The sequence below is a fragment of the Fusarium graminearum genome, chromosome 3, assembly GCF_000240135.3.
Source record: "Fusarium graminearum PH-1 chromosome 3, whole genome shotgun sequence".
In the NCBI taxonomy this organism is placed as follows: Eukaryota; Fungi; Ascomycota; class Sordariomycetes; order Hypocreales; family Nectriaceae; genus Fusarium; species Fusarium graminearum.
In genome coordinates this window covers 615,767-639,343 of record NC_026476.1, presented here as the reverse complement: position 1 = coordinate 639,343, position 23,577 = coordinate 615,767, and the positions used below count along the sequence as shown (strand labels likewise).

Below are 23,577 nucleotides of genomic sequence, written 5' to 3'. Positions count from 1 at the left end.
TGCAGGTAGCCATACAGAGACAACTCCAACGAAACGGCAGCGAAAACGGAAACGCCAGCATTGGTCTCTGGCGGAACGGTGGGCGGCCCCACACGAGTCCCATTGCCAAGCAAGCGGGTGTCTTGTGGTTACGAGGATGATACAGGGATATCAGTAGCGGAGTGGACACGGCGGAGCCATTCACAATAGGAGGAGAGAAGAGGAGGACACGTGCCTCCGCTGACGAACCGACCACGGAGCGGAGCGCAGATATTGAGAAGGGTTGGGGAGATGGTGCTTCGCTGCACGGATTGGTAGATGTCACTGCGCACATATCCTCACCCGATGCTTTCGCCAAGGGTATCTTGAGTCGAAGAAGCATTTGACAAGACCTTGGCTTGAGACATTATCGCATCGTCGCCGGGCCACAGGGTTGTGAAGCCGGGAAACCGGTGCATTCGCAGATGAACGAAAATGGTAGAATGATGGGAGGAATATCGCAATATTGACACGCATGCGTTATCAGGCGAGATTATTTCTGGAGTTCTGGTCAATGGACTTGGATTGACATTCAGAATAAGCGACAAACGACGTCACTCTCTTGTAGTCATAGGAAATGGCCAACGACTTGACTTAAATCCTGCAACTGACTGCAGACTGTAATGTGCAAAGGACTGTATGCAACGATCATTGATGACCTCGGACCACAGATGCATCGACCGGATAGAAGGACTATTGAGGGGGCCGGTCTTGCTCAACACCAACAGACAAAACGCCAAGGAGAAGATTTTTCGAGACACACCCAGGTCCAGGTCAGATTCCCCGATGGTTTCTTGTTCTCGATGAGGCACATCGCTTGGGGCGAAAACGCCCAGGACGCCAAGCGAAAGGAAGATGACCTAAAACTAAACGTCCCAAACAAGAGTCAGAATGAAAAGTCCAACGTTGTGTCTATCGCTTAATGGTGCAATTCTTCAGCCGTTTCCTTGATCGACAGCCACCAAAGCTAGAGATGACTGCACTGATCACCAACAACACATCACTGATCGCCAATAATCAGCCGTGGGAAAGACGCACGCGACCACATTCAGAAAACAGAAAAGGCAGTTTGTCTCTTTGACGATGCACGAAATAAAGGCCCCCTCCCCCTCGTTTTAGAGCCTGTGGGAACTCCTCATTTCGAAGCTTGGCACGAAACTCTCTCCCCAGCCGTATGCATTCGAGAGGCGTTCCCGCGGGTAACTACTAACAATCCCTTGTTGATAGAAAATGCAGAGAGAGAAAAGTGAGCGACTATTGACAATTAGAAACTCGGACCATTACCTTATCTACTGGACTATGGAGCAGAGGCTGAAGTTGAGTCTTGGCGAGTTTGCTCGGACAGGTTCGCTTAGGCTGAATGCTGACCTGAGAAGGACAGTTGACGGTTGAAAGCATGGCCTCGGCATACTACTAGTAGGTTGCGACAACTTGCTCTGTACAAGCAGTTGAGACGAGCATACTACAGTAGCTTGCGACAAGAGTAGGTTGAGAAGCATACGAAATTATACGTTAACATCATTTATTAAGGCTAGAAGAAACATCTGCCGAAGTCCAATTCGCCATACCCAAACACCCAAAACACTTCAAATTATATCGTCTCAAATCTTCGCCATGTGGTGAAGGCAGCACTTCCAATCTCCTCCAGGTCCCTGCCTAAAAACACTATGGCACCACGCTTCAGTCGCGTTCATCTGGCCGTTCTGCAGCTTCCAGCAGGTGACGCGGTAGTTGAGGGCCGAAGCCATGAGGTCAATCTCGACAAACTCGGGCTCGTCGTGGATCTTGTATGCGGTCCAGGGCTCGTACTGCTCCTCGAGATACTCGTCGAGGGCGGGCTCGCTGCGCGGCGAGTAGACCTTTTGGTCGGGCTCGCACAGGACGGCGTCTTTGGTGATGTACTTCCACATGACGTCTGGCTTTTCGGAGGTGAGGGCTCGCCAGAGGAGGGCTGAGGCGTCGAGGGTTCCCTCCTTGTTGCGGTGCTTGATGGTTCCTTTCTTGATTTCGCCCATTGTGGTGATGTTTGTATGTGTGTATGGTGTTGGAGTTTAGTTTTGATGTTTAGTTTGTGGTGATCTGCTGGTTGGATGAGATGAGATTGGAATCAACAGCTCGAAAGAAAAGGCATATGATATCCCCTCTTGATCATGAATACCTGACGTAGACATTGGGGATTCTTGCTTTCTCTTGCATTTCCATCATCAAAACCTGGCAGTCTCATGTTGATGAATCCCTGCTTGGCCTGACGTCAGCGTACGCAACCTCTTCAAAAGCAGGATATCAAGGGTATTTGTCCAATTAATTGCGAAGTCTACACTCTATCAACGACAGGTTATTCATTACACTTGACACTGTTTATTCTTGCGATACTGTAACACTTGTTATTGTTAAAATATATCTTGTCATCACGGACCATTTGGCGTTGAATATGACCGAGCGTACTCTGTACAGAGACGGTATGGACGGTTGGTTTAACTAGGTGCTATGTAACCTGCACACCACCACGTTTCTATTTAATTCGCTCTCATTCACCCAAGACTATCCTTGTACAGGAAGGTCGTCTAGGTTAATTTTAGTTTCGCGATAGAACAGTTGCCAAGTCTTGCTAAACTTTTTTCACTCTCAGTGGAGAGACGCGAGGTTTTGGAATACTAGCGCATGTGACGTCAAACCAGGGTCCAAAACAAATGTCCGTATTATTGAGAAAGTAAAAAGGTAATCTGTCATGGACTCGTTATGTTACTAAATACAATGGTATAGAAGACTCTGTATCCTGTCACTTTCTTCCCGCTATCTACTACGCCCATAAAGAAAAAGGTTTGCGTCGTGCAAATTATCTGATAGACAAGAAAAAAGGAAATTTAATGGAAGCGCTCGTTGATGTACACCATTGCTGCGAATCCCGCACAGCACTTGGTGCTCATCTCGTGTCTACACCAAGGACACTTTACAGTCATGCTAACGCTGCCTGCAAAATCGGTCGATCCAGCGCTTAGCACGCCGTCAGGGTTGGACATGGCTTCGTAGAGCTTGCTCGGCATGTCGTGGTAGCGGCTGCAAGCGCAGCACTCGACAAACATCTTTGCGCTCGGCTCGCCGTGGTGCTGGTGGTGCTCCAGGTTGGATTGTCGGCGGAGTGTTTTTACTGCTGTTGTTGAATCGGAGTCCTGCGTGGGGGATCGTAGATGGCCTCTGCTGTGCTTGAGAGCGTGTGTGGGCGTTGACGCAAAGCTGCGTTCGTCGCATGACAAAGGAGTTTGTTTGCGTGGGGTGTAGCTGCGGATGTTGGCGTTGGAAAAAGCTTCCATGACTCTGTTGGCTGCTTCTTGGATAGGATCAACGTCGGCGTCTGTGGACTCGTTGGGAGAAAGTCGAGGTGAGTTTGCGTAGGACCAGTACGCGTTAGGGTTTGCCTTCTTTGAAGATGCCATTCTTGGAGAGTGGCCCATCTCGGATTGAGGCGGGGTTGAGCGCGGTGTACTCAAAGGCGACACGGTTAGAATGGCATCCGAGTATGATGACTCGGAGGAGCTCGTCATGGGTCTGCGGCCTGTTGGGGAGCATGAAGACGGCGGGGTGAGATGTTTAGATGGGAGATGGACGTGCTGAGTGCGAATAGGTGCAGCGTTGGCAGTGCTCAAACCATGCGCATTATTCTTTGGCGGCACTGGCGGTCCAACGGTAGAATTTGACGCCGTCGAAGAAACTGATCCCTGCGCAGAATGTCCTCGACCGAACGCACTCCTGGCAGCCTCCTTAAGGTTCCATTTCGTGGTTGCGGGTTCAGGGTCTGCGGTGATGGGTTTAGGGCGCGTACCAGGCTGGGTCTGCTCGTAGCGGATGCTCGGTGGGTTATTCCTGAATAGTTTCTCTTTTGACGATTTACCCACGGGTGCGCTCTTGGCGGTGGATGGTTCATCTGAAGGTTGGGAGTGGTTGAGGCGGGTCAACAAGGTAAGAGAGCCTCGTCTCTTTGAACTTTTTCGGGGTGGTGTGGGAGGGATGGAGAGACCGGATGCAGCGGATGATCTCCTGGGTGGATGTTGTGCGGATGCTATCGGTGGTCTTGAGACTGTGATGGTGTCTTGCTTGGGGGGATTATCGTTCTTTGTCACGGGCTGCTGGCTTTGCTTCAGACTTGTGTTTGAAGTGCGAGGTGTTGCTTGCTTCTCAGCATTCTTGTCTTCTGAAGACGACTTGTCTGCTTCATTCTGGTCCTTTTTGACGTAGAGACCACCTCTTCGATTGAGACCCTGAGCCTTGTGGTAGAGAATCTCGCTGTCAGGCGTGTGCACCTTGTTTTGGTCGCCCTCGTCTTCAGTATCAGTAACCGCGCAGTCACTACTGACAGAATTTCGTCTCGCGCGAGCGCTCCACAGGTAAATATTGACAGAACCCCGTCTCCCTGGCGACTTTTGTGGCTTTGCCGCTTGCCCCATACCAGATGTGTTGATAGAGATGGGCGGGTATGCTCGTTTCTGCGCATCGGCCTCCTTTTGGGCGTTGACTTTGAGGGGTGTAAATGATCCATGTCCCAAAAAGCTCTTTCGCATAGCTGGGTGGACCTTATTGTCCCCCTTGGCCTGGTCCTGGAGTACTTTCTGGTGGAAGTCCTCCTTCTTCTTCTCAAGCTTGACACCGCCGAGGAAACCAGTGGGACCCGTCTCGTCGAAGGACGCCCGCTTGATCTCAAAGGACTTGCGGAATATAGATGAGAGGGAGCTGGATCGGCTGCTCCGTTTTGGTTCTTCAGGATCATCGTTATTTCTACCAATCGAGAACCCTAATAAACTGGACGAGCGCGATCTTCGCTTCTGTGTGGGCTGGACTGGCTCGGTGACGCTGCGGCCTTGAGCGGCGAACACGGATGGTGAAGGCGGAGGAGGTTTGCTGAGCTTTCTTCCACGGGGCTTGGGGGCATTCTTCCAGGCTTCTTCAAGGGCCTGGCTCATAGTTTGATCTCTTTCTTTTTCTTTCCGCTTCTCTTCTTCCTTCTTTTCGATCTCTTTTCGCTTCTCTTCCTTCCTCTCCTTCTTTTGGCGATTGTACGCCTCCCAAGTGGGCGATTGACATACAGCACGCTTCTCCTCAATATCTGGGGGGAACACAAATGCCACCGTCTTTTGAGCGGGTTTGTCTGTCGACGACTCCTTGAGCTGCTCTGTCGAGGCTGCGTGACCAACGGGTTTTCGAGGAATCATGTTTGGCGACTCTGACCGCACAGGATCTGAATGGGCTGAAAAGAGCGGCGGAGGTACAGCGGAATAGTTTCGGACTGGCGGAGGGACTTTCTTTTCCTTTGGCACCAATTCGAATCGGCGGGGAGTATGGGCGGGACTTGGAGGAATGGATGTATCAGTGCATGCCTGAGATGGCGGCACAGAGCCTTGATGTGTTCGACGGAACTATGACCAGATCAGATTTGTTTTTTTTAAAAAGGGTGAATTTCTTACATTGAGCTTCTTTTCCAAATCCAACATTTGCTGCAAGCTATTTGAGCGAGCGCGCCCTTGAGGCGGGGGAGACTGCAACATTGTAAATGCTTCTGGGTCGACTGGCGACTGTGCTGAGGCGCTTTAGGTCATGCGAGATGTGAGACAAAATATCGGGAGAGCGAGAAAAAGGCGAATATAAGTTGTGTCAGTGTCGGACAGAGCTCAGCACAGGTCGGTGGGGTGACGGGTTCGCTGCAGGTAAGCGGGAGAAGTAATAAATCTGAGAATAAGTTCTCTGTCGCTCGGGCGTTTGCGTCTGAGATGAGATGATACGGCTGAATGCGCTCAGAATGAGGTTGGGCTGCTGCTGCGTTCGGTACGTGATGTTTGATGATGTCTCGAGTATTGCGCAAGAAATTGGAAATTAATCATTCCAATTGCACTTTAACCCTTCTTTTCCTTCTCTCGATAAAATTGAAAGAAAATAAACGAAAGCGGTGTCTTGAAAGACGGTTGCGGTTTGTGGTGTAAATGAGGTGGTTACAAAGGCGGTGGGCAAAAGATGCAAGTATCTCGTGATGAGACTAGACGAGCGAACCAAGAAACCCTTGACAATTCTTTTTTTCTTGTGTTGTACAAGTGGAAGAGATAAAGAAAAGTATGGTGACACGAGGAATCAAAGCGTAATCGGATGGTAGTAGTAGTATCCTGACTCAACGTTGGGCTCGAGTAGCATGCATGACCATTTACATGGATAGACAGTAGAAGGAGGGGGAGATAAGACGAAGGATGTATGAAAGGGAGGGAGGGAAATATAATTGTAACAAGTAGAATCAGTGGAAATGGAAAATTCCACACAATTTCTATCACTTTGTTTCTGTCTCTGATTGCCAAGCGTCAGGCAATCATCAACAGCAAAGCAAGCTTGGAAGCAAAGCAAAGCAAGATGCCGATAGAGAATCAACTCTTGTCACTCAATTGGGTAGCTTCTATTTTTCTGGGCTTGAACTAGCTGCAGTAGACCAACCCAAAACCAGCTGAGTTGCGGGACGATGTTGATAATCACATCCATCATCATGGCTGGAACTAGCTACCATAGACTAGCATGGGCCATGAGCATGTCCGTTATGCGTGATTGCGGGATGGCGGCATCAATTTTTGACTGGGGTTTTTGGTCTATCGATTTGTCTGTCTGCATGTAGTGTGATAGCTACGACAGTATGTTTAAGCATGGTACTTGATATCGCATGTCTCATGCCTATAACTGGTCTCTACAACCCTCCTCCACGGCACAGAGGCTCTTCAACTGCAGCAAACTCAGCTGTATCTGTACAGTCTCCAGGTGGACTTTTGAATACGAACTGTCGAGGTGGGCACCACCCAAAAAAAGACGTGCGTGGCTTGAGGTGTCATCCGTCAATCGGGGGAACCCATTGGCTCGCTCCGGCAGATGCGGGAGTGATCCACGAACAGGGCATCCGTCCAGACACTGTCTCTTCCAGGGTGACAGCGGGGAGACCAAAAATAGCACAGAACATCCCATCCGTACAAAGATACGCGAATAGAGTCCAGTTGCCCGTCAATATTTGTCTCAGTCTGGAAGGATACGAACTTATCGATGCTCTTTTTACTCTCGGTCTGCATGAAGCTCGTTTAGCCGTTGGTCTTGGTCTCTTAGTTGGTCTATGGACTAGGTCTGTCTCTGTGGATCGGCAGACAAAAAGAAACAAAGCAATATCGTCGTGGCTGACGGATGCGCTTGAACCGCAACCTTGTGCGACATGGGAGGCTGGACGGTAACAATGATCTAAGCTAGTGAGGAGGTTGACATTGGATAGGCAAACCTTGTAAATCTGGTAAAGAGGCTTAATTGGAGTGTATTGTAGCACAAGAAAGCCACTTATTCCCCTGATTTTGCAGGTGTCCCAGCCATCTGCTCATCACTCAATACAATACAGACTAAGAGTAGTGGAAAGCAATGAGAATCTCACGACATGTCCAACCACTCGCCCAGCTAACTCAAAGTATAGTCTAGACTACTCGCTGCGCAGTGATGTGACTATCTGTGAGGGGTATCGTATGGTACGTGCTGTTTCTGCAAGCAAGATTTGTGCCATGAAGGAATCTGGGACAATGGGTCTGTGCATTTTGGGGCTTGATTTAGACGGTGAAGCTAAAACTACCGGATATAACCACGGGACGGCTGATTGAGGCGAATCTGATGGCCTCAGGGATGTATTGCTTTCCGATTGACAGTATCTGCCTTTTCACACAAAGTGATTGAATCTATCTCTGCCTCTCATGAATAAACAGCACAATGAACCCAAAGATCTCACTCAACATCATCTCTTCATTATTTAAGCCTGCGATAAAAATACATTGAGACATGCGGGGTTCAGTCCCCAACTTCAGTCCCTGTCGCCGTGGTCTCATTCTGATCTCGTATTTCGCATCAGTGAAAAGTCCATCGTGGCTAGACCCTGCAAGCACATGGTCTGAATGTAAATATAGCAAATACCCCTCTTTACACGATGCAAGACATTAAGATCCTGGACATGATGAAAATAGTTATCAAAACCATGGATTCAATTCATACACAATTGAGTCGCTGGTGGAAGTGAGTAGAAGTGGAGAAGATGGTAGGGTTGTTGATGGAGTCACTCTCGCGAAACTTACCCTACATTGGGCATGAAATGATCAATTATCTCATTAATTCTGTCGCAAACAAGCTCTCAAATAAACCTGATATTACTTGGAGCAATAGAATAAGCGTAAATCTTAAGTAGATGCTAGATTGATGATAATTAAGCTTGTTGATAACCTGTTTCTGTGAGTTGGTTGCTTGCCAAGTTAACGTATGAATCATCACTGATACAAACATGGTAGTTGCATTAAGAACCATCTACTCTCAACATCGCTTCATGAACTCGTGTCAGGTATTCGAAACAAAGCTGAATTGACAAACCAGAGTTATCATCCAATGACAGAATACCAGCCTCCAGGTTAAAGCTGGTTCATCAGAGTGCAGCTGCTCGTAAGACGCCCAGCCACGGGAACATATTGTACCTGCATGGCCGGATGGACGATGTAACGGCTTCAAACACTCACTTCAGGATGGATTACAGTCAGACGCGATCAAAACTACAAGTACGCAGTGCTAAGAATCTCTGTGTTTTGAGGGTTGACAGCCCAATACATGGTAAAGACATCCATCCAGATGGGATTCACGGATGACGTCACCCACATCACCCAATCTCAATAAAATGATTAATCTTTCAAAAAACAGCAAATTAAACCGTAAATACTCTCAAATAGATATCCATCTTTATGCGACATCTTTCTGTCCATCTCGCTGTCAACTACAAACTCCTCCCCAGTGTCTTGATCCACGGACCCACCTTACATAAGCAACCAATCGGACCCAGTTATTCCGAGGGCATCAGTTCACGTGAGCCTTTCCGCCCACACACTTCGCCATTTGCCAAATTCCCCCAAATCTTACCGCGCAGCCGTCGACTCACCATCCACATCACCAAGCAAATCATTCACCATGGGTAAAGTTCACGGATCTCTCGCCCGTGCCGGTATGCCACCCTCGTCCAAAGCGTCATCGCTTTATTTCTCTAGTGATTGCTAACATTCTCGCAGGCAAGGTCAAGTCTCAGACTCCCAAGGTACGACGACTCGAATAAACACCAACCGAAAACCCCGACGAACAAACGATCACTAACCATCGGTCCAACAGGTCGAGAAGCAAGAGAAGTCCAAGGTCCCCAAGGGCCGTGCTCTCAAGCGCCTCAAGTACACCCGTCGATTCGTCAACGTTACCCTCACTGGTGGCAAGAGAAAGGTGAGCAGATTTGAGAACCGACAGAAAGATCGGTTAACTGACGACGCCGACACAGATGAACCCCAACCCCGGCTCTTAAACGATTGGTTAAAAACGACAATATGTGCGGAATCGGGAATGTTGGCTTGCGGACCACAACAATGGTTGACTTCACTCAGTAATGGGATGATGGATTGGGTCGGGTCGCATGGAATAGGCTGAGCCCCCTTGAGAATTAAAAAAGGAAATGGCAAAGAAGCGCTACGACCCTACTCGGCGTCCGGTGTCAGTTGTCAAATGCAACAACATTTGTTCGCACATTGTGCCGCGACGTGAATGTCGGTGTTTCTGTCTATGGTGATATCTGGTCTGCTTGGTGTTGGGCTGTCGTAGAGGATTTCTGGGGGCAAATTCGGCGAGTGACTCACGCCGGCGGATGACATCTACGATTCTGGTGCCTCAGGATCGCAACAAACCTTGTTCAATGCCACGGTTCATCGCGCTACTGATTCCACGTAAAGCTGCATCTAAATGTAATTCCAAAACGTAGCTTCTTCCTGAAACATAGCTCTAACCAATGCTCAACATCTCCAATAGAAAGACTATCAATAGAAAGCCGTCAATTGACCAACTGCCATCCATGCACGTCACGTGATATGAATTCCATATTGAACTCTGCCAGGTAGCTTCATCACCAAAGCATCAACTACACTCACCAACCCCCAATTACTCTACCAAATACTACAGTCACAATGGCCGATGTGGAAATGGACGTCGATGTCGAGGCGGGATCTCCCCCTCCCCCCGCGCGCAACGAATCCGACATGCAAACACACACCAAAGCCACAGCCGTCCGCTCCATCGAAGGCTGGATCATCATCGTCACAAACGTCCACGAAGAAGCCGACGAGGAGACCCTACAAGATCTCTTTGGAGAGTACGGCGAGATCAAGAACATGCATCTGAACCTCGACCGAAGAAGCGGTTACGTCAAGGTAAGTCGGCGCGAACGCAGAATAGGAACAATTGCTGATTGAGGTTAAGGGATACGCTTTGATTGAATTCACAACACTCGAAGAAGCCCGGGCTGCCATCGATGGCGCGCACAACCAGAAGCTCCTCGAGCAGACTATTTCGGTGGACTTTGCTTTCGTGCGACCCCCACCTGGTAAGCCTGGTCGTGGAAGAGGCGCTGGTGGACGAAACAGAGGACGAAGCAGGAGTCACAGCCCCGAGGGCAAGGATGAACGGGCAGGCGACGAGCGGGATTGAGAATAAAAACAGAAGAAATTAAGATCAAGTCACGACGATCAACGGCGGACAAGGCATGGGAACTCGTTACATGCAGAATCGCCGACGTGCAAGGTCAAGTGGGAGCACGTTGGCAGTGTCATGTTTATACATGAGGTATGTCTGGCCGCTTATTTGTGTGGTTCTGGTCTAACGTGTACCCAAGATCAACCAGAATGAAATGCGACACTTGGCCTAGGTATATCTCAAGGCATTGTATGGAACGAAACAATAGCTCGCCTACGTGATATGCTTATATGATTCCCATTTATTTGGTAGGCTGGTGTTGGAAACTTAACAGGGTACAGATCACACAAGCAATAGCAATCAGAAAAATGAACACAATATTCCAGGCGCTTTAATGGATGATATCTAACAATATCTCTACCAAGCCAAACACGCGCGGCGGACCCAAGTTCAGAAAACCCAAGTAAACGACTCCTTCACGCTGAACCTAGTCGATCGTCTAACCGATTAGCATTCACTCTTTAAAGAGACAATCGAAACTTACCTGATATCTGTACTCGACGCTCCAATCAACACCTTGAAAACTCCCTCTTCGGCAATCCACCCTGGAACAGTCTCGTCGTAGTACCCAACAGCATACTTGTCCAGTTTGATGCTAATGTGCCTCGTCTCGTCAGCTTCGAGGTATACCTTTTCAAACGCCACAAGCTCCTTCTCAGGTCTTGGCAATCGGCTCTTTTCGTCATGTACATAAAGCTGCACGATTTCTGAACCAGCGCGCGATCCTGTGTTGGAGATGGCGAGGGTTATCGTGATCTCTCCATCGGGGGCGAGGGTTCTTGGGGAGATTTCGGGCCGGCCGTATTCGAATGTCGTGTAGGAGAGACCGTGGCCGAAAGGGAAGAGAGGCTCGATCTTGGCGTGGTCGTAGTGTTTGTATCCTATGTAGAGGCCTTCGCCGTACAGAACTTTGTGGTTTTCGCCGGGCCAGTTGTGCCATGCTGGAGTATGTTCTATGCGTTTGGGAAACGTACTCTGTTGCAGTTAGTCGACTATTCTCAAGTCTAGACGTTTTACTTACTGGGAGCTTGCCGCTGGGGTTCTCAATGCCAAATAGGACATCGGCTAAAGCATTACCTGCCTCTTGACCCTGGTACCAGCCCTGGAGAATGACAGGTACCCGATCAACCCAGGGCATATGCACCGGACTGCCAGACTGGTTGACAACAACTGTGCGCGGGTTAGCCTTGACAACAGCCTCGATAAGTCTGTCTTGGTTTCCATCAGCTGGAAGATCCATGGTTTGACGATCATATCCCTCAGACTCCCACTCAGCATCCACACCAACAATGACAACCGCGACATCTGCATCGCGCGCTGTCTCGACGGCCTGCTGAATGTAATCTACCCTGTCTTGCTCCTTGAACCCAATGCGACAGCCACCGTACTTGTGCGTGATGCCGAATTGCTTCTGCTTGGATATGGGTCGTAGTTCGTTGGTCATTTCCACGCGCAGCTCAACGGCTTTGTCGGCTTCCATGTCGACGTCGACGAGGTAGTCAATCGACCCGTCAAACATGGCTTCGCCTTCTTCAGTCCAGTCCCACAGATCGAGAACCTTGTTTCCGTCAACAAATAATCTTCCAGGGCCCACGCTCATAAAGCTGATGGTGTGTTTTCCAGTCGTTTTGGGCGTCAGGTATGTAGTCGCCACAGCAGACCACTCTGGCCCGACCTGGTTCAGAGGTGCTGAGTCCCAGAGGAAGAGATCTGTGTTTGTTCGACGCTGCTTCACCACGGGACTGCCCTCGAATTTATCGCCTGCGAACCAGTCTATGTGAACACCTGGCTTGCCTGACTTTTCGGTACAGTACTCTGACGCGACGGGGAGCCATTTGTGAATATGACAACCTTGAGCGAATAATACTTTTTGCTGGGACGCTTTTCGTATGCTGTCTAGCGGAATGGTGTTGTAGTAAGGGTTCAAGCTCGCGCTTCCACCACCACCAGCAATGTGACGATTCGCGTTGGGTCCAATGACAGCGACTTTGGTACTCTTGGGACACAGCGGAAGAATACCGTGGTCATTCTTTAAAAGTGTGAGTCCTTCGTGTCCGGCTGCTCGGATTAGTTGGCGTGTTTCTTCACGGTCGTCTTCGCGCTCTGGTTGTTCGGGGGACATGTCGCCTCCCTTGAGTCTCTCTACCAGCGCAAGAACATTCTCTGCTGCTTGGTTGATCGTCTCGACTGAGATGCGGCCTTCGTTGACGGCTGCGACTAGCTTGTCGAGACGCCATTTTGGGGAGTAGGGGAATTCGATGTCGCAGCCTGCTTCTACGGAGTCGACTATTGAGTTTACGCCGCCCCAGTCTGAAACGACGGTTCTGCAGCATGTTAGATGGTTCTTGATAGTGATTGTAGGTTCTTACCCCTCGTATCCCCATTCTCCGCGAAGAATGTCCTTGAGCGTGTGCTTGTTCATATCTGCGTGGACGCCGTTGATGAGGTTGTATGACGACATGACAGCCCATGGATTGGCCTCCCTGACTGCAATCTCGAATGGTTTGAGATAAATCTCACGAAGAGGCCTCTCGGTGATGAGCGAGTCTATCGTGAGTCTATTGGTCTCTTGCTCGTTTCCAACAAAATCTATCACCTTATTAGCACATCTCTAACCCAGCACCGAAAAACATACGCTTGATGGTCGCCGCGACACCTCGATCCTGAAGACCCTTGATGTACTGCGCCGCCAGCTTTCCAGTGAGCAGCGGATCTTCCGAAAAGGACTCAAAGTTTCGACCGCCGAGGGGATGGCGATGCATGCAGACCGTCGGCGCCAGAAGCATCTCTGCTGATCGGGCGCGGACTTCTTGCGCTAGATGCTGGCCGACTTGGTACAAGAGGTCTTTGTTCCATGTAGCTGCGAGGGAGATACCACAGGGGAACAGTGCGGCCTGTGAAGTTAGTTACGATCATTGTATTGAGGAGTGACTTACCTTTGTACCGCCGACAAAGATACCGCCGCGTGCGCCATTGGGTCCGTCTGTTGTTTTGATAGACGGGATGCCTTTTTCAGGAATGGCTTTTGTTCTCCAAAAGTCAGCCGCTGTGAGAAGCGAGACCTATAGACGTTAGCTGGTGTATGTACACTAGACCAAAACGCACCTTTTCCTCCAAGGTTAGCAGTGACAGTTTCTCCTTTGCCGCAGAGCGAGTATCTCGTAGATACTGGATCTTTTGCGGAGGACTACATGGCGGAGAGAACTCAGTGTCTGGAGTTGAAGGGGTGTTTGACTCATCCATTGTGTTGCTAGTGTGCTGATGGGTAGAACTGCGTGTCAGATAGCCAGAACTGTGTGTCCGATAGCCTAAATATATTCGAGATCTAGGTCTCCTATAACAGGTTAAATAGTAACGAAACTAAAGTAAAGAAAGGCAACTCGAAGCGAGGTCGAGGTTACACTGCACCAGAAATGAAGAGCGAGAAACAGTGTCAACCTTGGCTTCACTTATACGGGATAACGCAATCAGGTAGGCACGCGGCACGTAAAGTCATATGCTATCTACATGACCGAGGGATAAGCATAAGGCTCGGGGAATAATGTACGACAGCTGCGCAGTAGTGAGAGGCAAGGATCGTGGTCCAAGATAAGGTGTTTCTTTTTGGATAATGAGCAAATGAGGTGGTGCATTTAAACGGCCCGGCTGAAGTGAGCCCAGTATAATGTAAGACAAGACAAGGTCATCTCTATCTTGTCAAAAGCAAAGAAGAGAGACAAGGACGGGGGAAGTTGGTCGGTATATACGGACCGTGAGAGCGACGTGGATTAGATTAAATGCCGGGGGTCCCGGGGATGTCTCTTGATTACGATGATGATAAATATATTACAAAAGAACAGATGAGTTGCACGATATCTTTGTTGTTGAATGAGACAGACGCTTGCTTTGTAGTCTCATCTTGTGCTCCCTCAACAAGGAGGAATCCTTCTTACCGCTGTTCCCCCAAGACAAAAACCCGACAGCCTGGGAAGCAAATACGACAAGGGTCAGAAGTAAGTGACAGAATCGGGAAATAAACCTGTTTCAGCGGCTATCCGGGCCGGTGATCCCAGTCTGTCGGCCGGAGCGTACCGGCGGAGCCAAGACGAACGAGAGCCGTAGGAAACAGAGGCCAACTAACTTGTAACTAGGGTTTTATCATGGAAATAGTAATAAATAAAAGACAAGTGGTACTTTCGTTTCGTTGCAGTTGCCAAATGTGGAAAGCTCGGCAGATAGCTGAAAGAGGAGGGACTTTTTACTCGTGATGGAGTGTCCGATGCTGAAAGGGGGAGATTCTAGAAAGAAGTGCCGGGGAGTTGTGCATGCATATGTAAGTAGATCATGTATTGCCTGTTGTGTTTAGTAGATGCATGGAATGCCGTTGAAATAGGCTGTTGAACTCTGGCATACCTCTGTCTGTGCTATGTGATGTGAACACAGACAACACTAGATTTGTAGCACAGTCAGATTGTATATGCCTTATTGCTATTAGTCAATAACCACTAACTAACTTTCTTAGATCCCCGGATGGACCCCGTGTCCGGCTAAGAGGGGCCGGCTCGGCGCTCGGAACCTCCGCTTGAACACGCCGATATCCGCACATGGTCATCCACGATTGACACTCCTCATCAACTTCTCTTTCAACAAATCTCATAGAAGATAGCTCTATCTATAGCGTCAATCATATCTCTTACCCCTACAATATGCTACGCCCCTCAAATATAACCCGCTCAAACTCAGAATACTCACTCCAAGACCTCGCGAGACCACGTTCTCGTCTACGCCATTCCCAGTCCTGTTCACGCAACGAAAGCGAAGATGAATCCCATCCCCGAAATAGCAACGGAGAGACACCCACCGCAGTGCCGCAAGGGGTTGTCCCTACACACATCAAGACAGGGACGAGCCTGGGAAGGTTCTGGAAAGACTATGTTAGTTGTGAGGTAGACCTCTCAGCGTCGAGGGATCATCTGGGTATGTTATCGTCCGGAGGAATAGGAGATTGGAGGAAGAACTCGATCCACGTCGTCTCGTGATGTAGTATCGATGGGTTTCAGTGCGTCTAACATGCTCACAGCAAACGAAAGGACCTTTTTAGGGTATCTGCGCACCTCGGTTATGATGTCCATGGTGGGAACAATGGTAGCGCAGCTGTTTACGCTCAGTCACGAGGGCCATCACGCAAAGACCTTTGGATATTTTATCACGGGGAGACCCCTGGCCTTGACTTGTTACGGCTTCTCCATCGGGACGATTCTTTTAGGCGCGGTTCGGACGTGGAGGTATCAGAGGATCATGATGCGTGGGAAAGCGTTGGTTGGAGGGTTTGAGATTCATGTTTTGGGTATATGCAGTATGGCGGTATGTTGTAATCCCCTTGAGTGAGGTATGTGGCTAATGTGTAAAGTTGCTTCTGGTGTTTTTCTCTTTTTTGCTTAGTATTGATGTTGTCAAGGATGGTGCACCTACGACTACTATTTGAGGCACGCGACATGAGGCATAGCGATGAATGATTTATACAAATAATACCGACATAATAATGAAACATACAAACACTGGTAACTACCTCCTCTTTTGCTCATTCTTCCGCTTTCCTCTTCTCCCCCCTACGTCTTGGTCGATCCTTAAAGACACGAGGTCTCTTGGAAACCTTTGACCTGATTTGCCTACACTTGTTAGTATTATACCGACTAAAGGAATAGAAACTCATACTTGTATCGCTTAGAAGCAGCTTTGTATTCGGCAATAGCCTCCTCATACCTCTCCATATCGTCACTCAGAGGCTGTGAATCAACAGACAACGCAAGCTCAGACATGTCCGAGCCCGACATAATATTTTTGTGTCCGCTTGCGTGAGGAGGTTTGGCTGTTGGCTTGGGACTGAGTGCAGGTTGCAGCACTGGAGTGTTTGGTATCTGTGCCGAGACAAACTCCCAACTACAAGTCCCTGCAGGGGAAATGTCCTCAAGCTCGGTATGTTTGTACTGTTGTAAGACTGTACCACTGAATCTAATCATTCTAGACTCGTGGCTCTCGTCGCATCGAAGGTAGACATCCATTGGCGCAACGACTGAAGGCGAAGATGCAATACTGGGTGTAGGAAGGGTAGGTCCATGAAGACTAGGTTCATCGAATATCCCAAGGTCAAAAGAGAGAGGGGATTTGACAGGTTCAGGAGTGCGTCTGTCCACGTTAGTTCCCTTCTCCAAACAAGACCAAGACATACCTTTTATAAGCACCGTCATCAAGACTAATACTGCTATCCCTTCTAGCCAAACTCTCAACTTTATCAGTTGACGAGCAACAGCCTCCAACACCAGATAACAGATCCATAGTAACAAAATGTATTGAAGTAAGTTCTTGAGAAACTGATTGACCATCACATCATGGCGAGCTGACAGCTAGTTATAAGGCTTCCAATGAAACAGGGATTCCTGCCCCCTCCCGCTACCGACACAAAGGACGACCCGAGTATCTGGTTCGAGTGCAAGGCAACTAAACTCGTCAAACGGCCACCACACCCACTCTGTCCCAGCAGTACGGGCCCCATTAGCTGCACCGGAGTCACATCCGGTTTCCGGGGGTTGTAGTTGTCTCTAAGCTCGGGCTTCCCGTTCACCCAGGGATTTGGTAAACGCAGGGAGGATGTCTCATCTTGGCAAACCAGGAAGCATGTCTACGAAGTATGTCTTGTCTTGGTAAAGGAAGTATGTCTCATCTTGGACATAAGCACCGCGTCAAGTCAGACGGGCCTTTTATCCAAGTTTAGATGTCAGTCTCTTGCAACAAAATACAATTCCTGCAACTACCTTCCTCCCTCGGAAACCCATCCCAACGGACTGGTAAAAAGAACCCAAGCAGTCGGTAAGAAAGGGGTGTGGACCACCGATCTAAATCCCGCCAGCCTGGTAGGGCCTGTATTACACTTGGGATATTATTGGTTGAGGAAATGTCTTGAACCAACAGCCAACACCGCTTGTTTCACTGATGCAGGCTTGAGATTGCAAAAGGACCTTGAAAATCGAGTATTACTTGCTTTTTATGACCGAATATCGGGAATTGGTATTCGGCATGGGCTTCGGATTTGTATAGGCGATGTGATTGTTGACAAGGCTGTGATGTGATGTGATGTGATTCGGCATATACCGCTATATCAATGCATGAGATACCTCGCTTCCATGTCACTCAACAAATACCACATAATTAATTCCCTCTACTCGTCATCTCTTCTACTTGACATCCCAAGATATCCCCTTTTACTCGCATCTGCACAACCCACTCACACTCCCCTCATCACATCTCCAACCCCCCGGGTCTTACATTACAATCCCTGCTCCCATCATTTGGGGGCCTCAAAGCCTAAAATCCCCTGCTCTCAGGTCTTTTGGCCCCCAATTACCACATGTCAATTGGAATCAGTATGTTTGAGACGATATTCAAGAAGAAGGACATCGAGAGGTTGCAGTATAACTGGAGTAAAGTTACAGAATTGTAAATTGAGGGTTGAAATGAGACGATTCTGCCTTGTTATCTCCTTGTTATTCTCAAAGAGAAATGCTTGCGGAGTATACTAAATAGAAATACTTCTTGGAGTGAAGTGATCTACAATCCAATGGCAGTAATAACATTTGCACTTTAACACACCGCCAGTTTAGCATTGTGGTAATAGAAACACTTGCTTATTCTCTGTACTCTGTCCAGTCTTGGGGTACAAAAATAAGTAGTCTAACAAACATGGTCGAAGTAGCATAAGCTGACCTACTAATTTTGTCCCTTATAGCTCGGTAAGTGCCGAAGCCCGAGCCTTCTCAGTAGGGCAGCTGCGTATATGGAATTGATCATGACATTGGCTGAACCTATTACACTGTCCAGGGGGCTATGAACTGATTGCACGCTCTTGTAATACCAAAGGGTTATTTCCGCCAGGACGCGGAGACGAGGCGTTATCGTTGAACCACTTGTCAAGAAGTAACCTTTTGGGACTACAACGGCTGGCTCAAACGAGAAATGAGGATGTCAGTCTGGACGTAACTAGACCTTTATTCCAGACGTTAATGATCGTATGCGCCCCTTTTGCCAGAGTCTCCGTCGACAGTCGCCGCCGTCTTCTGTCAAGTGTCAAGACGACGACAAGTGACCGGCACAGATATACGACGTCTCTTTCTTCTTCTCGACTGGCTTTCATATCTTAGGCTCAAAGTTCAAATGTAAACCAGTATCTCCTGGAAGTATATTTACACATCAACTAATGCATAAACAATTATGCTAAAATACCACCCTTAAAAACGCCAAAGAAATGCCTGCAAACGCCAATTGATGCCTCTCCAATTTGTTGTAATCATCATATAACAGTCAAACAAAGCAATCGCATTTGTACACCTTTACAGCTCATCCTTGCCCAGGTCAACGTTGGGCAGTCCAAACGTCCACACTCGTGGACCAACAGGAAGACCGACCCAGAGGCGGAAAAGACGCCAAGTTTCGTATTTAAAAATGGCCCATCTACAATTATTAGTAATTTTCTTTTTAGAGGGACGTACAAAACTTACAGTGTTTTGGGAGTGCGCATCCAGCCGTTGAGAATAATGCGCAAAACAGCCTTGAACTGAGCGAATTCATGCTCGAGGTGACCCATCATGGACTCCTCCTCGGGGCCCTTGGCACGTAGCTCGATAAACTCCCTCATGGCATCGTCAATCTGATCATTCTCCGCAGCCTCGGCCTCAAGCTTTGCGCGCAGTCTGCCCTTTTCAGTGGCCTCATCGAACTCTTTTGCGACCTTTTCGTTCTCAACCTTTGCTTCCATCATTTTACGGAACTCGCCAATGTTGTGGAGAGAGCTGCTGATGCGAGCGTACGTGTTAAAGAGAGCGACAATCTCAGTGCGCTGGAGATGAGGGACATCCTCGTTGTTGTTGTCCAGCTCGAAAAGAATCTTGAGAGCTGTTCCGTAACCAGCGGTTTGAAGCTTGCCCCAGAGACGGCACTTGTCGCAGCCAACGCAGTCCATAAGACGACTGACGTTGCGGAAGCGGTTGCGGAAGTCCTCCTTCAAAGACGGGCCCTCGCCGTTAACAAACATGAGACTCTCGTCAAAGATTTGGGGAACACTGGCTGCTTTCTCGGTGACTTCGAGGACCTTTGCGCGGGTGGCAGCGTCTTCAGAAGGATCTCCCAGACAAAACTTGTACTCTTCCTTCTGGAGGTAGGGGCTAAGCTTGGCGATGGCGCGGGTCATGAGGGCGTAGTTAAAGTAGACGTTTCCAATACGGTCGGGGAACTTGTGCAGACGGTGTTCGTAGCAGCTCAGGTTGGGCGACCATTGTCCGGTAGTCTGATTGAGAAAATCCCAGCACAGATGGGTGCTAATGCTGGCGTGCATTCCCGACATGACACGGTAAAACACACGCTTCTCGAGACACTCATCCTCCACCTCGAAGCCAGTGTTTGCGACAAACGGTGTGTTGGGGTTCTCCTGGCGCCGCTCCTCAAGCTGGGCCTGGCGACCAGCCGCGTCAAGGATCTGTTTAAAGTCTTGAGCAGCAGGACCGTGCTGCCATCCAGACTGACCGAGATCGGCAGATTTGGGGAACGAACTCTTCTGGAAGCAGTTCTCTCGGTAGACGGCGTCCCAGACCTGCTTTGCGCCGTCGCCAGCGTATCCAGTGAATCGTTCAGGGTTTCGGACCAAGCTCACGTAATCGCCCTTTGAGCTAGCGCTCTCGTCCTCGGGAACACAGTAGTCTCGCTCGTCGCATTCGTCATCGTACTCAAAGACACAGCTCTCGCCGACGTTTTCGCCCAAAAGACCACCGAGGGGTCGCTGGGGGTGCTGGCGCTGGGCTTTTTTGCCGGGGTGCTTAGCACGAGGGCCTTCGAGTTTGCCTAGGGCGTGGGCGCGCCAGATCTCGGGGATGTCCTCTTCGTTGTCTAGAGTTTCAACGGCGCAGCCGATGTTGCCGCACATGCCATTCTCGTCATCCCAGAAGGGACATTTCTTGTGGAAGAGGTTAACTCGGTAGTGGGAGAAAAAGTCGGTGTTTTGGGTGAGATCGTCGATGGCGGGTTTGGTGTGGAGGTTCAGTTTGTCGAGGGTGGAATAGGAAGCGCAGGCGTCGCCAACGATGGACTTTGGTGAGATCTGTGATGTCAGCACTGACTCAGGAGGCTTCGGCGTGGCGGAAGGATAAACATACATGGCATTCATCGTTTGAACTCTCGCAAGAACCCGGTGCAGCCCATAGAGCAAACACGGAGAGGTAAAATAGCCTGCTAGCAGACTTCATTGTAATTCGAGAGCGCCCAAGCAGCGGTCGATGCGATAGTAGATGCGAGGCTGTGAGTCTAACAATCTTATCGACGACAGTGAATCAATCGCCAGCGAGTGAAGGCGATCAACAGTTACAAGCTTTAGAAAAAAAAAAAAAAGAAAGTTGAGCACTTGTTGTAGAGTTGACGTTTTAGAAGAAGCGACGTATCAAGGTAAGATAAAGTGGGTTGACGGCTTCGGCGGGCGGCGATGAAAGTGTAACACTTGTCTTGAAGGGGAAAGGTTGCATATCAATTTATCCAACGGTACCTTAATTTAGTGCTTTTTGTCGTTGCATGAATTAAAGACAATGGAAGACAGTTCATGCAGGGAATGAAAGATGTTGAATGATAAATAAACAAACTCGAGCTTACAAAACTACATAATGGAATACGAAAAGGAAGAATACTAGGTACAAAGATGCCACGCTGGCGATATCTTGAGGCGAAGCAATGCATCTAGAACTGACCATCGATTGCCACTTTTAGATGCTCCGTCAAAGATGACAGCTATTCAAATTGAGTCTGAGGTCATGGTCATGCCCATGCATCTAAACACTAGACTAGGCCAACATCAGACCATCTCATCTGCCGGAACTGCCCATCATGTCTAATAATATCTACTGACTGTAGCTGTGTCTTTAACGATTGTCGTGAATGACTTACAAATCATCCTATTCCAAGACATCCAACCAAGACCCTCGTATAACATTCTTCTCTCCACTAAATTGATTCACAATTGTGGCGCTTCAACAACACAGTTACAGCCACAAGCCATGAGGCCATATGCATAGACCATTGAATCCTAAATCAGTCGGTTTCTAATCTTCATCATTTATTCTTGCCTGCATCTATCTGCTTGCTTAATTAAGCCCTGCTCTTCCTCGTAAAAGGGTATCACTGAGCACATCTTCCTTTTCATCCGCGCCAAGATGCGATGTACTCATCATCTTTTGTCCCGATAGAAGAAAATCCCAGTCGCCTCCAAATCAGAGACATTGAAACAAACATGTTGGATAAATAAAAATAAAAAGGTTGAAATGCCCAACCAAACCAAACACCGACGCGGCGCGTTTCCCGGATCGTTCCAGATCCAAACTCCATATTATAATGTACCCCATGTCTTGGTTGTTGGGACATGCACATGCATGGGCGGATCCAACTTGTCGACTCGATCCATCACTCGCCCTGTCGCCCAAACAACCGTCTGTACGTCATACATGGACCCAAGAGACTGGTAAGAGACCTCCTTTGACATCTCGGGGTAGCTGTGTGGAAAAGGCAAGGCCAAAACACTGTATGGGACGTTTGCGAGCGTGTTGAACCATAAAAGTCTCTTTGTTTGCTTTCTCTTTATATCTCAACAGACCGAACAATCGTGACCATGCGAACTTGCGTCTAGGATCCGAGTGTGGCACCGAGGGCTCCGTGCATAAATATGTATGATACATTAAGGGGGAAAATCTGAGTCGTGGGGATCTAGTCGATTACTGAGGTGGTTGGAAGTTGAGCGGTCGCCTGGACGTGTTAGTGATGCAAACAAAACCCGATAGGATTCCCACAACATACTTGAACAGGAGAATGTGTGGTTCTGGCTCGTGGACTTCGTAGTGTTCCCATCCTAGACTCTGCGCGATTGTTAGTCCTGTCTAATTGCGGCAGTGGCAAGGGCGTACCTGAGTAATGCCAAGAGCTCGCCATTCCTCCTCCCACAAGAGCTTGAGGGTTCCCTTTGAAGAGTCGTGATAATCTTTAGGGATAGCCTTGAGCATGGCTTTGGGGAGCTGGACGTGACGGTACTCGTATTCGCTGTCGGAGTATCTCGCCGAGTAGTGGATTGAGTCAATAAACTCTTCCACGCGGGCGCGTTCCGAGTCTGAGAGAGGCCGAGGCGCCTTATTCCGGCGGGTGGTGTCGATGTCGAAAGGCATTTTTTCTGTGGTTTTTGTTGTTTATTCGAGTTTTGACGAGGGAGGGGGAGAGCAAAGCTCCAAATTGTCGACGGTGCGGGGAGGGGCACAAGAGCTCGGCCGATCGATTGGTGAGGGCGGGTCAAAACAGGTTCCTTCGGCAATAGAGCGATTCCTTTCGATGTCGCGATTCAGCTCGGATTGTGTTGGTGAGAGGCGCGATTCGGTACACGCAAAAATCTGTATGTTGTTTTGGATGTCACGCGAGATCGGCAGAGTTCAAATCTTGCGCAGCGCAACGCGAGGCTGGGTTGGGTCTTCGGAGGCGGTCAAAGATTTCCCGGGGTAAGGAACTTTGATATGGAGACGAGGGGTCGTCTAGAAGCGGTTCGGCCAGGGATCGCTTCAGAAGAAAGCTGCTGAAGGAGTCGAGTCGATGGGAAAATGTTAGAGTCAAGAGTTTGAGAAAAAGACAATGTTGTATCTTTGACGAAAAGACCAAGATATTAATGTCCTTGTGGTGGAAGAGAAAGAGAGATGGGATGGGGAGAGAAAAAAAGAAGAGAGGAGGAAGATGGAGAAAGTAAAAAAAATTGGTGATGGTGTTGAGGACGACTTTTGTTTTGCGAGGCCTGAAATGGAAGGCAAGGCAAGACAAACAGAGGAAAGCAATGAGATGTGATGAGATGAGATGATGGCTGATACAACAGTGCTCACAGGGGAAGGTGCCTATCGAGACTGGGCTGGATCCCTAATTTGGGGGGTGATTATTGGC

At 48.9% G+C, this 23,577-nt stretch overlaps 10 protein-coding genes across 10 annotated transcripts; 4 read left to right on the top strand and 6 right to left on the bottom strand.

The window, feature by feature from the left end:
- Positions 1-641: 641 nt before the first annotated feature.
- On the top strand, positions 642-941 carry FGSG_12653 (uncharacterized protein; the record flags this gene model as incomplete). Its single annotated transcript, XM_011325086.1, has 1 exon — positions 642-941. The coding sequence occupies one exon, from the start codon at positions 642-644 to the stop codon at positions 939-941; it is 300 nt and encodes a 99-aa protein (XP_011323388.1).
- A 581-nt stretch (positions 942-1,522) lies between these two features.
- On the bottom strand, positions 1,523-2,103 carry FGSG_04917 (uncharacterized protein). The gene has a single exon (XM_011325085.1). It carries the CDS (start codon positions 2,031-2,033, stop codon positions 1,620-1,622), a length of 414 nt encoding a protein of 137 aa, XP_011323387.1. The 5' UTR covers positions 2,034-2,103; the 3' UTR covers positions 1,523-1,619.
- A 779-nt stretch (positions 2,104-2,882) lies between these two features.
- FGSG_04916 (uncharacterized protein) lies at positions 2,883-5,555 on the bottom strand (the record flags this gene model as incomplete). Its single annotated transcript, XM_011325084.1, has 2 exons — positions 2,883-5,426; positions 5,475-5,555. The coding sequence occupies 2 exons, from the start codon at positions 5,553-5,555 to the stop codon at positions 2,883-2,885; spliced, it is 2,625 nt and encodes an 874-aa protein (XP_011323386.1).
- Positions 5,556-6,532: 977 nt separating this feature from the next.
- On the top strand, positions 6,533-7,667 carry FGSG_12652 (uncharacterized protein; the record flags this gene model as incomplete). Its single annotated transcript, XM_011325083.1, is given in 3 exon segments — positions 6,533-6,654; positions 6,659-7,252; positions 7,343-7,667. Coding segments are annotated over 3 exon segments (1,041 nt in total).
- A 1,282-nt stretch (positions 7,668-8,949) lies between these two features.
- On the top strand, positions 8,950-9,775 carry FGSG_04915 (uncharacterized protein). Its single transcript, XM_011325082.1, has 4 exons — positions 8,950-9,040; positions 9,105-9,130; positions 9,202-9,306; positions 9,362-9,775. Exons 1-4 carry the CDS (start codon positions 9,007-9,009, stop codon positions 9,383-9,385), a joined length of 189 nt encoding a protein of 62 aa, XP_011323384.1. The 5' UTR covers positions 8,950-9,006; the 3' UTR covers positions 9,386-9,775.
- A 262-nt stretch (positions 9,776-10,037) lies between these two features.
- FGSG_04914 (RNA-binding protein 8A) lies at positions 10,038-10,557 on the top strand (the record flags this gene model as incomplete). The annotated part of the gene is made up of 2 exons (XM_011325081.1): positions 10,038-10,280; positions 10,330-10,557. The coding sequence occupies 2 exons, from the start codon at positions 10,038-10,040 to the stop codon at positions 10,555-10,557; spliced, it is 471 nt and encodes a 156-aa protein (XP_011323383.1).
- A 435-nt stretch (positions 10,558-10,992) lies between these two features.
- Positions 10,993-13,845, bottom strand: FGSG_04913 (uncharacterized protein; the record flags this gene model as incomplete). Its single annotated transcript, XM_011325080.1, has 7 exons — positions 10,993-11,029; positions 11,087-11,577; positions 11,624-12,926; positions 12,972-13,191; positions 13,238-13,496; positions 13,539-13,664; positions 13,708-13,845. 7 exons carry the CDS (start codon positions 13,843-13,845, stop codon positions 10,993-10,995), a joined length of 2,574 nt encoding a protein of 857 aa, XP_011323382.1.
- A 2,317-nt stretch (positions 13,846-16,162) lies between these two features.
- Positions 16,163-16,917, bottom strand: FGSG_04912 (uncharacterized protein; the record flags this gene model as incomplete). Its single annotated transcript, XM_011325079.1, has 3 exons — positions 16,163-16,250; positions 16,297-16,767; positions 16,811-16,917. 3 exons carry the CDS (start codon positions 16,915-16,917, stop codon positions 16,163-16,165), a joined length of 666 nt encoding a protein of 221 aa, XP_011323381.1.
- A 1,913-nt stretch (positions 16,918-18,830) lies between these two features.
- Positions 18,831-21,188, bottom strand: FGSG_04911 (endoplasmic oxidoreductin-1 precursor). Its single transcript, XM_011325078.1, has 3 exons — positions 20,781-21,188; positions 19,134-20,725; positions 18,831-19,086 (listed from the first exon to the last, which is right to left on the bottom strand). The coding sequence occupies exons 1-3, from the start codon at positions 20,868-20,870 to the stop codon at positions 18,966-18,968; spliced, it is 1,803 nt and encodes a 600-aa protein (XP_011323380.1). The 5' UTR covers positions 20,871-21,188; the 3' UTR covers positions 18,831-18,965.
- Positions 21,189-21,694: 506 nt separating this feature from the next.
- On the bottom strand, positions 21,695-23,362 carry FGSG_04910 (uncharacterized protein). The gene is made up of 3 exons (XM_011325077.1): positions 22,569-23,362; positions 22,462-22,520; positions 21,695-22,410 (listed from the first exon to the last, which is right to left on the bottom strand). Exons 1-3 carry the CDS (start codon positions 22,821-22,823, stop codon positions 22,380-22,382), a joined length of 345 nt encoding a protein of 114 aa, XP_011323379.1. The 5' UTR covers positions 22,824-23,362; the 3' UTR covers positions 21,695-22,379.
- Positions 23,363-23,577: the final 215 nt, after the last annotated feature.